General features: G+C 39.0%; 1 protein-coding gene across 8 annotated transcripts in view; it reads left to right on the top strand.

The window, feature by feature from the left end:
- The window catches only part of ROBO1 (roundabout guidance receptor 1), a 682,144-nt gene extending 667,570 nt beyond the window's left edge, over positions 1-14,574 (top strand). For all 8 annotated transcript variants that reach the window (XM_064726906.1, XM_064726875.1, XM_064726883.1 and 5 more), the window contains 4 exons: positions 1,934-2,086; positions 10,409-10,717; positions 12,066-12,268; positions 12,882-14,574. In XM_064726906.1, the coding sequence (XP_064582976.1) occupies positions 1,934-2,086; positions 10,409-10,717; positions 12,066-12,268; positions 12,882-12,896 (680 nt within the window). In that variant the 3' untranslated portion in view covers positions 12,897-14,574. The remainder of the gene's footprint in view (positions 1-1,933; positions 2,087-10,408; positions 10,718-12,065; positions 12,269-12,881) is intronic.
- The last annotated feature ends 3,281 nt before the right edge of the window (positions 14,575-17,855 follow it).

The raw sequence follows: 17,855 nt of genomic DNA, 5'->3' as shown, positions 1-17,855 counted from the left end.
GCCCCCTGAACCTCCATTCTAAAAAACCCCAAAATCTACTTTTTCACCTCAGGTTAAATTCACTATCATTCTACTTAATTTGTCATGGCTTGCAGATCTTCATCTAAGGTAACTTGCTCCACAGGTCATAATCAAAACCACAGGCATTTTGGGCTCTGTGCCAGGGGCTCTGGGACCCCTGGCAGGGGTCTTGGCTGCTCAGGACAGCCAGAGGGATGTCCTGGATTCTGGCATAGGAGAACCAAAATGTAGCCACTGTGGAATGAACCTGTCCATAGGCGCTTTCTGAACTCTTCTTCTTGGGATGTTTACAGGTCAGGAAGAGGCAGGACAGGAGTTTTGGTGAAACAGTTCAAATAAATTGCTGCTCTACAGTGTTTTTCATAAGTAGCTCGTAGTTCTTTGGTCTCACTGATCACAGACAAACACCAGCCCTGCTGGTGGATTTGTACTCAGAACTGAATGAGAGAGGGGAAAATAAAGGATTATAGAAGTCTATCTTTTCCCAGTATAAGGCTCCCAGTGTTTTCAGTTACTCAGAATAATGTTTCAGCCGCAAGAGAAGATTTAATCCCTCTCACTTGAAGTGTCCAAATAAATAGTAAACCTTTAGATTCATATTTTCCCTGGTTTTTTTTTTTCTTTAGGAATTCTGTTCAGGCTTTTACTGCTTTATTATTGAGATGACCAGGCTTTGTGTTGGTTTCATATTTTGATAGCTGTTATGAATTGCATTTTAAATTATAGAGTATGCATATGCAGCAGGGCCTTATGCATATGTTTGTGTTTTCACTTTTCCTTTCTCCTGAAACACCACTGAACATATCAAACATGTTATTTGAAATATTGTATTTTTTACAACATACTGGATACTAGTAACACTGTATATACACAGATATACTGGATATAGACAGTAGCCTTACTAGGCAAAATGGATATTGTTACACTTCATCTAAAGAGTACAGCAGGCTGGCATGCTGGTTTCAGGCAGTTCCATGAATGTTTTGACAATCAATCCTATTAAACTGCCAGACCTGCAGAAGAGGTACTCTGTCACAACTGTGTCCACCCTGACTCCACAGATTTTCAACCTTCCTCCCACTTCAGATATCCTCTCCCAGTTAACAGTCCTTTGTTTCATTTCAACACAGCTGTTCATCATGAAGAGTGAGAGGGGAGGTAATTTAGTAATTCTGGATGAAATCCTGACCGATTGAAGTAGGTGGCAAAACTCCCATTCGTACCCACGGGGCCAGGATTTTATCCATTTTGTACAAATAAATTCCTATAAATATGTGTAGAGGCTTACATGTTTAGAAAAGGTCTTTTTACATACATTTGCTAATATTTTTGCAACAGTTAAGTTCATTAAGCAATGATCTATATATATTGGTATTGTGTGTGCCTGACTGCATGTCCTAAAAACATGACACTTCTTATCTGCAAATAATCTGTGATAAAATGCCAGCCATCCAGCTTCAATGCATTCCTGAAAATTCACTCAAAGTGGCAGAGGAGACTTCTGTACCCTGCTGGTCACTTGCTCTGCTTATGGCAGGGGTGACCTCGTGTGGCCCAAGCTAGGGGAGGGGGAACATGAAAGAGAAATGTTCTGCTCTTTCCAGAAACTGGCTGGGTGGGAATCCTGCTTGTGCTTGCCTGCTGATGGATTTCGTGCTCCTGGGGCAGGAGCTACCAGCTACCAAGCAGCTGGATAATTTCTGTGCAACCAAGCCAGCCTGCCTAATGATAGGATAGCAAATGCTCCGATTTAGTTACAGCTCATTCTAAAATTGGATGAGCTTTACTATTGTTCCAGCAGTGTATTTTTAGGTTTTGTACAGCTAGAGCATTTTGATGTGAAAAGAAAAAGTATGAAAGGTCTTATTTTAGGTGAGAAGAGTAATGGCTATTGTTCTGTAACCATTTGCAGGCCGTAGACATTTTCATGCATCGCACTGTCCCAGACCCACCAGCCCTGTATCCACCGACAGCAACATGAGTGCTGTTGTAATACAGAAGGTCCGACCTGCCAAAAAGCAAAAACACCAGCCAGGACATCTGCGCAGAGAAGTCTACACAGATGGTGAGTCCACTGAAACGGGTGAAAGCTTCAGTGAACCTTTCTAAATGTGCATTCAGTGCGTGCGCGTGAAATTTTTCCGCAGAGATAACACCGCGTTTCAGAATTCGGTGATTTGTGTTTCCTGTTGCTAAACAAGCTGAACAGTTTAATCATTTTAAATGCCGGAGTTCCTTAATACTGTACATTGATGCTGCCACTCCAGAGCCTTGCACCTGTTTTCTATAGTGTCCTAATCGGCTAATTACCGTCATTAGTTAAGAGCCCAGATAGCTTAAATAGTACAGTCATTGAGAATAATGCTTGGTTAGGATTAAAATCTTCGTTCACGTGACCGGCTAATAAAACCTACAGAATGTGCTTTTTCCTGAAAAAAAGCAATTCACCGTTCAAATGGTGGGCAGCACAAATTCAGTGAATTGTAATCCTGGCCACAGCATTGTTGCAAGCAGTTACTTTGTGAGTGAAAGCAAAATCTAATCATCTTCTCTCGTGCCTTCACACACAATATCAACTCTTGCTGAAAAGGTAGTGCTTGTATTCTCTTGGGGGTGTAGGATGATAATGCAAACATTGTGATGTTGTCTAGAGAGAGCCTTTAATGAAAATGCCTCAGGTGGTGCAGCTTTTATTAAAGCACTGCCTTCCAGTTGTATGAAGCAATCCGTGGGCTTTGTTGGAAATTCATGTAAGATAAATTCCCCAAGACTTAACCCATCTTGTCAAGTTTGCGGAATTTGCTAACAGGGGGAGATGTGGGGGAAGGGGAGGGGAGGCAAGGGAAAGGGAGAGAAGGGCAGAGCTCCCCACCTCCTGCTTCTCTCCAACAACAATCTGATTAGGACTTTCATTACCAGCCTGAATTTTTTCAAAGAGGGGCATCATTTGCCATTATCATATGAAAGGCTAATATTATAGATCCTTATCCAGGGTTACAAGAAGGGAGTTTTGAACCACTTCTCCCTGTGATTCCTGCCACTTGACGAAAAAATTTAATACAAAGCTCAAAGCACGATGAGCAGAAGTAATTTAGCAATGAGTGGTTGTCCGTGCTATTATCTGTACTTTATTGGGAGCATTTTCTCTCAGTAGCATCTATCTGATATTAGGCTGCGTTAAATGCTGGCATGACACAGTGCACCTGGGCCTCTTGGCTTGTGCCCAGGCCCCTTCTGTCAGCCAAACTGAGCTGTTGGAATATTATCTGATTTCAAGAGGTTATTGCAGTGCTTTTGTGCATGTTTGCTTCTGTGAAAGGACAACACAAGGTGTAAATCCCAAAACTGTACCAGACACGTTACGTTTATGAGAGTCCTGTAATGGCGTTTCACTGGATTTTTATTGACATTTTATCAGCTTTTATTCTCTTGAAGAGAATGCTCTTAACTGAATAATTGGCAAAGCATCAAGCCTCAATACAAACACAATAGTTAGGACATCAGAAATAAATAAATAAAGGTGTTTTATGTGGCCATTTGCTTCTAACACAGGGATAAATAAGAGGTGGGCCTGTATTTGATGGCAGGTTTTTTGTGAAAGTAGTTATACAGAGTTAAATCATAGAACTATTGTCATTAGATGTTGCAATATAAATTTGACAATCATGATCAATATTTGTTTTGTGTTATGTAGCACCTGCTTACTTCAGCATATTTTCTAATTAGGTAAGAATTTCCACTAACCTTTTTATAGTGCTATACAGTATGGTCATTCAGGGAGTAGCAAATTATGGCTTTAATTCCTGCAGATCTAATAAAATCTAGTTCAAAGGTTGAAGGACTAGTTTGGTTTTGATATTTTTTAATTATTATTTTTTCCCCTCAGTCTATTTGCATAAGTATAGTATTATTTATTTATTTATTTATTTATTATTATATTTTTCCCCTCAGTATATTTGGAACCTTACTGTACATTCTAACCAATCACTTTAATAGCCTCATCTAGTATATTGTGACCCTTTAGAATTAGCTATAAAGTAACATATGGTAATTTCTTTCCTTAGGTAGAGAAAAGTGGTATGGATGCGTGAATGAAACATTTAAGCACAATTGACCTTTCTGAGATATACTTAGGTTTTTATACTGGCTTGATGACAATTATTTATCTTTTTTCATAAAGTAGTGCCTGATACAGAGTCGTTTTTTTCTCTCATAATGAGTAAACATATATGTGTTTGTAGTAGTAGGGGAATAAAAAGCAGAAGTATTCAATAAATACTGAAAAGAGAAAAATATTTTCCTTCATTACTTTCTCAGCCTCTAAAATGGCATTTCAAAGAATTGCATAGAAAGAATTTTCTACTGTTCCCAAATTACCTGAATTAGTACTTGCTAGTACTTCTTTGAAATACAAGTGTAATGAAGAATTTAAATGATTAGTTGACAGGAAAAATATATAAGTAAATTAAAGATTTTCATGAATAGTTGAAAATGCCAGGAGTATTATCAGCAGCAATATATATAAATCTTTCAAAATTCTCTTTTTTTGCTATCATCATACAGACAAATCTGTGAAAGAGGTTGGCCTTTCTGAAGGTGTGTTTGTTACTAATGTAGCAATAAAAGGCCTACTGCTACCTGTTTTTAAATAAGAGTGCTCTCTGATCTACTCTGCACAGTCCAAGTAGTAACAATTTTGTATTTTCTGTGAGCATTAGTTCAAGTCAGTTGCCACTTTATGTGGGATGAGATTTCAAGTCACTTGTTTTGTACCTTGACAGTCATCCAGGCAGTGAAATGTTCTTCATATTTGTTGCTAAAAATCTTTGCGCAGTAGGTGGTAAGGATTAAAATGTATGAATTTTTAATTGCTCTTCATCTAGCCTTTTAGGAGAGTTTACTAAGAATGCATTACAAGAACCAACTAGCAGATGTACCCTCCTTCTCAACCTTGGCTGACCTACTTACATATTTAATTTAGAAAACCAAACTTTAAAAGGATATGTTTGTCTTTTCTAAAAATATAAGTGGGAGACTCCCCTCTGAACTGTCTTGAATTGCTTTATCAGTTGTTACAAACCCTAGAATTGTAAGCATTTAGATAAAAAGGATAAAAGTACTTTGTCATTGTTCTGATTCCGTAGGTCTTTCAGTAGAAATTATGCCTTTCACAGTTCACATGAGATTTTAAATCTCTGATTCTTCTTTAAATCTCTGAGTGAGGAAAAAATACTAAACAGTTTTGCAGCTAACTGGCTGAGACTGTAACTGAGTTATTTAGCTGTGTTACCAATGACATGATGTCAGGGCAGCTGAATTTCTCACAAAAGGCAGTTGAACATCTGCCAAATATTCCTTGAATTTTCACTTGGAAATGTTAAGCCTTTATGCATGCCAACACCATTTGTACTTTTTGTCTCCCTCTGCCTGTGCAGTACAAAACAATCTACTCTGTATGAGGCAAATTTTAGCAAGGTACAAAAAAAAGTAGGAATGCATTTCTTACTCTGCTAAAAATCAGCTTGTTACTGAATTATAATAATTTTCAGATGCTTGTCCTCTTCTCAGTCCTTACTTCTGAGCCCATTATATTTTTTAAATACAGAATTTTTTACTTGAGGGAAGTTTTGTGGAGTGAAAATTGTTTTGATAATTATGCAAATGTACATAACAGAAAAAAAAAGGCAAGAGCTTTCATACATCATACTGGGCTTTGCTGTATTAATTTGTCCATTCAGTTGTTGTGTACAGTGTGAGCCATGTTTCTTGAGAGACAAAGCATGAAAACAACTTCACTACATGAATAATAGCTCAGATTATGATGTGTCTGGAAATCTTAAATGCTGGCTAAGGCTTTTTCAAGTCAGGAACAATGTTGAGGTTTGCCTACCAGCATGAACATAAAATAGACTAAAAATTCACTTTGTATCTTACAGAATGATAGAATGGCCTAGGTTGGAAGGAACCTCAAAGGTTATGTGGTTCTAACCCCCTGCCATGGCCAGGGACACCTTAGGCCAAGTTGCTCAGAGCCCATCCAGCCTTGCCTTGAGCACTTCCAGGGGCCTTCTTTAGTATTACATCAAATCTGTAACTGCTGTTTTCTTCAGGGTATGACTGAAAAAATCTGCAGCTTGATGGAGTTTAACAGAGAGAGTTGCCTAATGAGGCCTAATTCCCTCATTGGTCACTACTTACAGTTAATCTTGTTGTGCTTATTTGTGGTGTCTCCACTTTAGTGTTAACCTAATTTAGCAGATTATTTTTCCTCAACACTGTTTAGCTTATGCCTTGGTTCCTGTGTGTGTTCTCATTTAGAAAATTATCCTCTCCCCTTTCAAAAGACACCTATGGAAGGTTTCTCCTGTAGGAGAAACCTTTCTCCTGAGCTATGAAATGGCATCCATTAATTGTTTGAGTTACATGGGAAGCAGGATAACGGTGATACATAGACATGAATGAAACATGTGAGCACAGCTGACCTTTAACAAATACTTCTGAGTTCTTCTCCATTGGTTTGATGTTGCTTTGTGATTTATTTTTATTCCTTACAATGGAAGCTTCCATTTTGCTTTTAATAAGAAGTGTGTCAGTTTGTACTCGAGGAGGTAGATTGAATCTGGATTTTCTCTGTGATCTGAGCTGTTAAAATAAATACCACAGGGGTGTAATAGTGTTGACCTCTGAAAGGGATTTTTTTTTTCCCCTCTGTTAAGGATTCTTCTCAGTCAGAAGCACTGTGTTATAATGAAGATTTTTATAGTTTCCCTGCAGGTTGCAAAAATGTTCTTGAAAGCAAATATCACTTTTCTTTAGTTATTACTGTACCTACCCGTAGAGCTGCTGCCAGTTTATGAAATATTTTATTTCAGTGCATCTTCCCTTTCCATAGTGAAGATTCAACACCACTTTGTTCCTTTTCCTGTGTAGCTGTAGAGGATTCTTGAACAAAGTAGTTTGTTCCAAGCTATATTTCACAGGCTACAGGAATGTTCCTTCCCTTCGTATTTGTTCAGCCATGGCACATCTGCTGGACATGGGCTCCACGGGAGGCTGAAAAGGCTGATGTTGGATATCTACACTCCCTTTACATCAGCAGGTTCCAGAGAAGGGCTGTTCAGTGCTTTATTGAGGAGAAAGTGAGTGGAGCATGCAAGACACAAGACATTGCATTGTCCTGGCTTCAGCTGGGGTAGAGTTAATTTATTCTCAGCAGCTGTTGCAGGGCTTTGTTTTGGATCAGAATAAGAATGGTGTTGATGATGTTTTTTTACTAAGGTGTGTTTGTCCTAAATCAAAGACTTGTTGGTTTTTTTCTTGTCTTATGCACTGCCAAGTGAGGAGGTGCACAGAAGAAACTGGGAGGGAGCGTAGCTGGGACAGGTGACCCAAACTGACCCAAGGGTTGTTCCACACCATGGAACATTGTGTCCAGTATATAAACTGGGGATTTACCCAGAGGGGTTCAGGAAGAGGGGTCTGGCATTCATTGGTCAGTGGATGGTGACCAAACTGGGTGACCAGTGGGTGGTGAGCAATTGCATTGTGCATCACTTTTTTTCCCCCTCATTGTTATCATTATTGTTATTGTTTACCGTTATTGTATTATTTTCCTTTTCAATTATTAAACTATTCGTAGCTCAACATACAACTTTTATTTTGATCCACTGGGATGAGAGAGGTGAAAGGCTGAGCAAGTGGCTGAGAGGAATTTCATCTCCAGCTGGGCTTAAAACCATGACAGTCCTTTTTGGTGCCCAGCAGGGACCCCAAAGGGTTGAGATAAGGACAAATGTAACCTGAGTTAAAAGAAAAGCACTGGTTGCAAAAGTCTACACTTCTGAGTTTGAGTATCTTCATTTTGAGTCAGTGTGTCCACTTCTGAGGGAAGATATACTGTGAGAAGAAAGTTTTCCTCAGGAAGGAAAGAATTGTTGGAATCTCCACAGGCTCATTTGGAGTTTGTCTTATTTTTTAATCCAAGTTCTGTAATTGCTGTCAGTAATTGCTGTAAGTGTTCTGTGAGGGGTGGGGTCCATCCTCAGCTTTGCTTTGGAAGAATAGTTCTTGTGCTCAATAAGCTTTAGTCTGGATTGACATGGATTTATGCACTGGGCTTTCGAGGAACAAATTACACACAACTGAGGTCTTAGGCAGATTTCACATGATTGCTGATTTGTAAGAGGGTTATATACTTACATGTACTTCTTCAGAACAACACTTTCTGCAGCAGGTATTAACTCTTAAGATCACATGGGTGTGGATCTTTGTGATCCAAAAATTCAAATTCAGATCTACAGAGCTGGGCAGGCCAGTGAAAGTAGTTTGGTTTGAACCTCACCTGCCACCAAAGAGCATTTTTGGATATTTTCAGAAGAGGTGGTCTGAGTGCTACTCTGATGGCTGGAATTACAGACTTTCACTGCTGAGGCTGTGAACAGAGGTTACCTCTTCAAACCATGTTTAGCAGTTACAGATAACAAAGGAATGCACCATAAATGATTCTGAGCTTTCTTGCCAAGGATGTTGTAAGGTTTGGTGCTGTGACCACTTCCCTGTGAGCCTGTTCCAGTGCCCAGCCACTCTCTGGGTAAAGAACCTTTTCCTGATATACAATCTAAACCTCCCTTTCATTTTGATTCAGGCACTTGAGTTTATCCAAGCTTACATAATTCCTTTTTGGGGTTTGCAAATGACAGTCTGTTTTCTTAAAAGATACCTGCAAATACTGAGTGTTAGGTAGATACTCAAAATTAAGTCTCAATAGTCGGTTGTTTACCTTTAGCTGCTCTCCAAAACTAAAATCAACAAACAAACTACCCTGATGGGATTTTTTGTTTGTTTGCTTTGTTTGTTTATTGTGGGGTTTTTTCCACCAAGACAGTAGAGTTATTGCAGCAAGATATAATTTCCCTGAAGTATGTCCAACCTTATGAACCATACTTTTTGACATCTTTCTTCCTCATCATTCCAGTCAAGCCAATTGATAAAATTCCCAGTCTTGTTTAGGACAGGTAAAGGATAATTCCAAGATATGTCATCAGGTGAGTGTGGTGGATGGTTCCCAGTGAGCTTACACACAGCACTGAATTCTGCATTGCTTCAGTCTTTCCACAGGGCTGGAGCTCATGCTTTGTGTCACCGGAAAACCTCTCAAAAATGTCTGGCATCTGCCATATCTGAACTTACATGTTTATGTTAGATATCTACTTTTTCTTACTCAGGATTACTACCTTTATTTTTTAGCCCAATTTAGGTAAATTTAAGTTGAAACATTTTATTGAATAGACTCAGAATTAGCTGTATATATAGTGATGGTGTTTGAAAAACACAGCTGCTCCCTGATTTTTGTGGAAGTAGAAAGCACACTATTACAAAAGGCTGATGTTTCAATTTTTAATAGTGATAGGTTTTTTTGTAGCAATTTCACTTGAGAATATTAGCCTCATCTCACTTTTTTAAACTGTTGTTCTCTTAAATCCATATGAATTGTGCCTGTACCTTTATTGTGAACTGCTTTTGTATTGCCACTCCCTTGCTTGACTCCTATATTTTTTCTTCACGTTAATATTCCACAGAGCACTGTTGTATCTCGATGAACATTTTACATATTCTAGTTTTATGTCCTAATGCAAGAATAGAAAATTATAATGAAGTAAATAATGTGTGTTCTTTATAAATAGCATTTTTAGAAGTTCAGAATTTTAGAACCCCTTAAGCTGTGCTAATTTAAAGAGACAAATCCAGAAGTCTTTGTGTGTCTTTTCTTTTTTTTTTTTTTTTTTTTTTTTCTGAGAGCTTATTACTTCATTGACTGCACTATTTTTTTTTTAATATGTCATGACATAACCACAGACATCAAGGATATGTGTGTTATTTTAACCTACTATTTTAAAGGAAGAGTGTAATGATGCATATAGTTTATCTTTACATATGTCAGCAATGCATCTGATACATGTTCTTACATCCCAGCTCATTTGCTTTAATGCTCACTACACTGAAGACCTTGAACAATTCTGCTGTATTCTTGAATGGACTTAGCAAACAATTACAAATGTCAGGAAGGAGATGTTATTACCCTTCATTCTTTGCTGGTATCCATAACTGATATCCAAGAGCCTGAAGTTTTTGGTAATGATTATTAAGAAAATATTGTGATTTGAAAAGGCAGGGAGAGGTCATCCTTTGTGTTTTTAAAGCTCAAGCTTTTGGAAAAATACCCATCAGCAGTTTCAACAGTAACATAACACTTTTTGGGGTGGGGAGAGGAGGGCAGAAAGCAAACAAGAGCATCTGTTTCTTCAGTACAAAGTCAAATGTTATTTCTTAATTTCACTGGTGTGCAATGTCATTGTAATTACTGTCAATTTCTCTTTCACCCCCCCAGATCTGCCCCCTCCTCCAGTGCCCCCTCCGGCCATCAAGTCCCCGACGGCGCAGTCCAAGGCGCAGCTGGAGGTGCGGCCGGTGCTGCTGCCCAAGCTGGCCTCGGTGGACGGCAGGACGGACAGATCGGCGGACAGGAAGGGAGCCAGCTACAAGGGCAGGGACGGGGCGGAGGGCAGGCAGCACCCCGACCTGCGGACGGGCTCGGCCGAGCGCCGGGAGCCCCTGGAGCCGCCGGGAGACGGCAAAGCGCGAGCCAGCAAAGCACCAAAACGCGACGGCGCACCAGCAAAGAGTCATCTTCTCCAAGGTGGTTCTGCCTGCCCAGGGCAGGGTGGAGAGCTGGGTGTGGTGCACTGGGAGCTCTGCAGGCTGGTGGTGGGGAATTAGAGCTGCTGAGGTGCCACTGTTTATCATAACTGTGGTGTTAGTATATGGGTCACGCTGGAGGATCTTGTTAGGGCAAGACGAGCTTACTACAAGCTTACAAAGCATTCCTTTTTTATTTTGCTGCTCTTAGACTCATCATGTATTAAAGCTAATGCTGAGAAAACCAAAAGAAATATTCCTCAAGAGCTGTAAGGATCAATACCCCTGCTCCTACCATACACTTTAGTCTACTTATATTTAATGTATGTAATTATAATCCGGTTTATAAGGAGGCTGAGTGAAGTCAGACGGTATATCTGTAAGTCAGAAACTTAACTTTCCAAGCAAAGGATATGCACTTGGCCCATGTTGCCAATTTGTAGAGGACAAAAGGACATTGGCCAATTTGTAGTGGACAAAAGGATGCTTGGCCCATTTTGCTAATTTGTAGAGGACAAAGGGACAAACCAGAGGACAAACCAGAGTGATACCTGGTCCTGTTTCAAGAGTAAGTAAGAAAACCCTAGTAGTTGTGGGTTAATTATAAGTACTAACCCACACAGCATTATATGAGCCAGACCTGATCAAGGAAATCTCTTATATATGAAAAGTGCTAAGTTTACTAATTAATGGAACATGCCAAGAGTTCACCAAGAGCACAGATTGATACAAATGCCTGGTCCCCAGATTGATACAAATGCCTGGTCCTTTCTACCTACAGGTGTTTAGGGAAAACATCAGGGGTGTTTGGGTATTAAGTTGATTAAGTGGGCGTGTAAATAAAAGTTTGATTACAGTGGATTGCTGTAGAGAAAAGTTATTAGAATGCAACCGTGGAGGATGGTGGTGAAATATTAAGGCATGGCCACTGATTGTGTCTCAAATTCAGCCTGAGAAATGCAGGGTCCAGTATTTAGATGGAGTGAGTTCCCTGTATCCTACTTGTATTCTCATTTCCTCCTATTCTGTCACATCAAATATATGCTACAAGTGGTGGGTTTTTTTTCATTTTCCTGTAGAACATGGAACAGGGATCCTAAATTGAAATGAAATGGACACTAATCATGAATTAGTTTTTCTGTAGTGAATGTTTCCATGTAAAGACTATAAATTTCTTTGAGAAAGCTTCTATAGTGCTGCTATGGAAGCAGCATATTTCATGTTCTTGTCAGGCATCACTTTAAACCTCCTGAGAATCATAAAAAGTAAATCAACTGCATGCAGAAATTTTAGGTTCACAGTGTCTCTGGGCTAGTAAACATAACAATGTTAAACATTTCATTATACAGAGGACATCCTGCCATATTCTAGACCAACATTTCCAACATCAAATAATCCTAGAGATCCCAGCTCCTCCAGCTCCATGTCGTCAAGAGGGTCAGGAGGCAGACAGAGGGCAGATCAAGCAAATCTAGCCCGAAGGAATGTTGCAGAAATGCAAGTACTGGGAGCCTATGAACAAGGAGAAGAGGAAGAAGAAGAAGAGATGGAGGTAACTGCATTTGTAATACCTGAAGATGACTGCAATAAAGCTGGTTTGTTTTATTTTAGATGCCAGGAAATAACACTTTTGAACCAGAAATATTCAGGAAAATTAGTGCATTTATGTGTCCATTAATGTTATGCCCAATCCAAGTAAACAAACTAGGAATGTGTCGAAACATAAAAAACAAATCATATATAGTATAATGTAAGTGTCACCACAGTAAAACTTATGGAACAGGACTTGCAGAAATACAAGTTTGAAGAGCACTTTGCACTACCCAGATTCTTTCAAAACTGAAAATAAAGAACTAGAGCATCTAAGAACACCATGGCATTGCCTTTCACATCTTTTGACAGTTTATCATTCTGTAGATACTAAGATACAATTTTTTTTATTAGATACTAAGATACAAATTTTTTTCTTTACTCTTTCTGCCTAATGATATTGATTCAATTCAAATACTGATTGTAGAAAGGATGGCCATAACACAGTCACACTGCTGTGCATAATTTAAAGTAGTAATTATCATTCTTAGAAAATCTCTAAGAAATATGTAAAATAAATTTTAAAATGATAAAGGTTAACATGTATTAATTCATATCCTCTTTTTTTAATACAGGAAACAGAAAGCTGAAGACAACGACATGTACTGTAACAGGCTTTTAAAATCTAATCAGAAAAAAAATAAATCACTTAAGATGCCTCAAGTCTGATGATGTTTGACGCCAGAAATAATGTTCAGTGCAATCAGAGTGTACAATTTTTCCTTTTTCCTCATGCCATCAGAATGCTAGTTTTTATTTTACTCCTTCTTTGTAAACCCTCCTCACTAGGAACGGCCCTCGCCTACTCCGCAACGCCGAGCGCGTCGCCTTCGCTGCCCCAGCAGGCAGGGAAGCTGCTGTTCGAGGTGCTTGGGCCAGCTGCTGCTCCAGGATTGGGCCAGAAGGGAATTCCAGGGCCTGGGATGGATTCCCGGCTTTCTCCCCAGCCCGGCGGCGCTCAGCGCTGCCAGCTCTGCAGTGAGCCAGTCGGTGACACCGCGAGGGACACGGCAGTGACCAAGGAGCTGCCCAGGGGAACAGTGCACAACAGCCTCTGCTGCTCGGGGTTCCTCTGTGCTCTGCAGCCACTGCAAACGCGATCTTGCAGTTCTGACACTGTGTGTCTTGTGGTCTGCCAGTCTCTTGCTAACCGTTTGCAGATGATACAGTTTGACAAATGAAAGTAAAATTAATTTGGGACGAGATGGCTCTTATTGTAAATATGTACTCATTTTAAACCCCTGTGGTACTTTGATTTGTCTTTCCATTTTCATCATTAAGTACATTCTTATTAAAAATGTCCTTTGGGATAGGCAGGAGGTAAGCCAATGTGATTGCTATTTGCCTAATCATAGCATGAGCAAGTTTATCTAAAACTTTTTTCCAATTTTCAACTTCAACACTGCTTATGAAAAAAAACCAATGGACATTTTTAGTAATAATTAGGTAATATCATCAACTGCTACTGGCCCAAATCTCAGACCTCTACTTGTGTCAATTCACCTTAAAGAAGAAGTGCCACTTAAAGAAGTTTTGTTTGATCTTGGCAATGATTTTTTGTAATGCACTGCTTATCTTTTTTTTTTTTTTGGTTTTAAAAGCACAATCACTAAACTTTGTTTGTAAACCATTGTAACTATTAACCTTTTTTTTGTCTTATTGAAAATGTTAAGCATTTGTTTGGGATATTTTTCATCTTTTTGTTAATGCTCTATGTTTGTATTTGGAATATTTGAATGATGACAGATGGTAAAGTAACAAATGTTAATGTGGGCCATAATCAAAACACTTCTCACTTTTCCTGGACTTACAGAAAATTACCAATTTTTCTGTGGCCTCTTTCAACATTGGATTATCATTAAAGCTGAAATAGAGGCATTAGTTGCATTGAATTTGCCAAATGATGTCCTCTGTCTGTAGATTTTCTGATCTTTTTTGTAATTATAAAATTTCTTTGTCATTGGTGCTAATGGAAAAATGTGTGTTTGTTTATTGACAGCTATCAGGACTAGCCCCAATGGAAAAAAAAGGAAAAAAAAAAAAGTGTTTTGGTGTTTACCGAGGACTGAAATTTTTCATTTAGCTAATTTTTAAAGAAAGGTTCCATAGAAAGGGTGTGCAGTACTAAAGGAAAATCCATGTGATTAATGTTTTCATTATGTTCATGTAAGAAACCTCATATTTTAGCCATAATTTTGCATACTGAGGATCCAATAATCAGAAAAGTAATTTTTGTCACATTATTTATTAAAAATGTTCTCAAATACATTATCTTTTCTGTGTAGTTTTTCTTATGTTCCCTGAAGCATAATTTTAGGGGTAACTCTAATCTTATTTCTATTGGCAAGAGCCAGGATCTGTTCCACTGAAATCATACAGCTACAGTAGCATAAGCAATTGGGAGAGCTGAATGCAGCCTAGGATTTTACATAATTACAGTTGATTGCCTTAAAGATCTGATTTCTGGGTGCTTCATGGACTGTGAATGAAAACTTCTCTCAGCCTGCCAGTTTCCAGAGAGAGCTGATGGAGAAAATCTGTACCAACAAAGCATTCACCGCGGGGGTGAGACACATTGGCTACAAAGGAGGTGAGATCCAAGGAATTGAAGAGGATGAGTGTTCAGGATGTTTTCTGGGACCTTCACAAATTCAAGTTTCCTTTTCATGCCTGCTGTCCTTTGGCCATTCTGTGGTTGGCAGAGCACTGCTGTGGGTCATGGTGGAGTAGGTGATGGTCTCTTTTCCCCTCTTGTAATCATACTGATCACCCTTTCCTTATCCTCTGCCCTTCATCCCAGTTAAAAATCACTGATTTTGGCTGACACACTTCTCTGCTCTCTAGCCACGGAACACTGATGGAACCTTAACAGGCACAACTCTCAGGTACAGTTTTTTTTCATAACTGCCGCTTTGAAGTGAATATAAAAATTAGGATTAAGTTGAATGTGTGGCCTTTCTGTGCTGATTTTTTTGGGATGTCTTCAGTCCTGGTGCCTCAAGTCAGCATGTGTTAAAGCCAGCATTCTCCAGGCAGGAGCCCACAGGAAGCCTGGGATGTGCTCTCGTAGACATCTTTTTGTGAAAATCCTTTCTTAGGATTTTTTTCCCTTCTGAGAAGCTGAGGCCTCAGAAACAAAATGTAAACAATGGTTATCTGCTACTGTGGAATGCATCAGGTGGATTTTTGATTGGCCCGTCTTGGATGTTTATAATTAATGGCCAATCAAGGCCAAGCTATCGCGGACAGAGTCCAAGAGAGCTGCCTTTTGTTATCATTCCTTTCTAGTCTATTCTTAGCTTAGCTAGCCTTCTGAGATGAACCTTTTCCTTCTATTTCTTTTTAGTATAGTTATAACATCATATATATATATATATCATAAAATAATAAATCAAGCCATCTGAACATGGCGTCAACATTTTCGTCTCTTCCCTCATCCAAGAACCGCTGTGACCACTGTCACAATGTGCCACAGAAGATATCCATCTGGCCTGCATCTTTCCTTTGGAGGAGGCAGGAGAGGTTTCACAGGCCCAGCTGAAAGGCTTTGCTGGCACCAGAAACAGCCTTTTGGTTTGGGGTGAAGCCATTCCCACAGCAGGCTGTAGGGAGCAAGGTGGAGCTCAAAGTGTCCCTGAGTCTGTCAGCCCCTTGGCACAAAAGCTTAACCTGCTGCCACAGTGTTGTGTGGCATCTCAAAACTGGGATCTAGCTGCAGCTGTGGTGTGCAGACCTCTGTAAGGTGTTTCTGCCCAGAAACACTGGTGCTGCAAGCCCAAAATAACAGGTACTCACTTCATTCTCTGCTGGGACAGTGGCAAACTGGAAACCACGCACTGGATCCCAGCGATATCCATGTCCATCTCTGGGGCTTCACTGGAAGTCAGGCTCCAGCTGAGGTTCTGACCTCAGCCAGCAGTAAGTGGGAAATGTTGCCCTATGAGGCTTTTTAAGAAGTTATTATAAATGTGTTGATGGTTGATGGTGTTGCCTAAGAGGTTTTTTGGATTGTTTTGTGGTTGCATTCTCTTGTGTCTGGCAGTGTCTTGAGCAGTTGTCACTGAGTGTCACAGAGTTGTCAAGGGTTCCTGCACCCACACTTGGTTCTTGGTGCACTCTGGTCTTACCAAAACCAATGTCACTAAGAGAAAATATGTACAAGGTTGATCTTGAAATTATTACTCCTGTTAGTCAATGTAGAGACACACCTGCTTTAGTCTTTGCCATTGAGGTACAGTAAAATGAGGTAATTTACACAAAGCTGCATTTCCTAAAGAATTATGAAGTGACTGGAAAGCCAACACAACCAAAGTAGTGTTCAGGGGCTTTGATTATGCTGTATACCTGAAAAAGCAAGTATTCTACAGTACTTTTGTGTGCTGAGTTAATATAATGGATGTAGATATTTTATTTTTCTCTTGCAGTGTTTCCTGTGAAACCATGTATGACTTCCTTTTTAATTTTTTACTTGAAGTAAAGAAATACTTGCTAATATACTATGAAAGAGGTTTAAAAATATTTTAAATTTTTTTAAAATATCTTGCATATATTTTAGCATTTTTTATCCAATGAGTTTATTTTCCAATGAGTGCTTTTATTTTAGGGTAATGGAAATATGCCCTGGATCTGTATTTGGAAAAATTGTACAGGAGTAAGTTAGCTGCAACTGATCATGAAACCTAAGAAATTAGTTTTGCTTCAACTCTTGTAAATATTTATATTTGCAAGAGTTGTATCTACCACCTCCCTTGTATAGCAGAACCAGCAATGTATTTGTTAAAATAGCAACCTGGTTAATTTATAGCTTTAGTTAGTATGTAAATTTTACACAATGTTTTGCTTCTAACATTCTCTACTTTATTTTTCTTTAATCTTATTATCTTCCTTCAGTAAACTTAAGGGAGAAAGAGCTTCCATGGGAAAACTGGAGGATCTGCCCAGCATAGCATCTGTTGTGCAATATGCTTTTCTGAAAGCCAACATCCCACCTCTGTATTCATAGCTCCTAAAAGATTTTCTGTCAGCAACAGAACCTTCTATTAAAAATTAAATATGCTTTATCCCTAAGTGAAGGATAAATTAATTAAAGGATCTACTTGAAGGTGGAGAAAATTATTTTGTACCTTGTTTTTGCTGCTGTTACAGGTGAAAATTCTTTGCAAAGTAAAATGTTGCTACTTATGTATATTGTAATATGTTTAGTGTGTACAAAGGAAGATTCTGATATTTGAAAATGCAGCTGTTCGTGTGTATGGAATTTTGTATTTGCTGAGATTAAGGTTGGGAAATGAGAGTCTGTTCCAAAAACTCAGATGAAAGGCAAACTTGTTTATAGGTGTTTGAGGTTTGCCTTGAGGTTGCACATGAGTAACTCCCAGTGTTGCCATGAACATCATCCTCGCTGAACATATCCTTCAACAGTGTCATTTTGTATTGGACTGAGTGAAAATTTGATAATTTAGGCCCCACAATGAATCTTTAAAATTGGGAACAACTGTCCATCTCAATGTGAACTGTTTACCCATATTTGATTTTCTTCAGAGTTCTTT

The sequence above is a fragment of the Zonotrichia leucophrys genome, chromosome 1 (genome assembly GCF_028769735.1).
Source record: "Zonotrichia leucophrys gambelii isolate GWCS_2022_RI chromosome 1, RI_Zleu_2.0, whole genome shotgun sequence".
Classification (NCBI taxonomy): domain Eukaryota; kingdom Metazoa; phylum Chordata; class Aves; order Passeriformes; family Passerellidae; genus Zonotrichia; species Zonotrichia leucophrys.
Note: the sequence above shows the minus strand (reverse complement) of the source record. Positions and strands in the feature narration are given on the sequence as shown.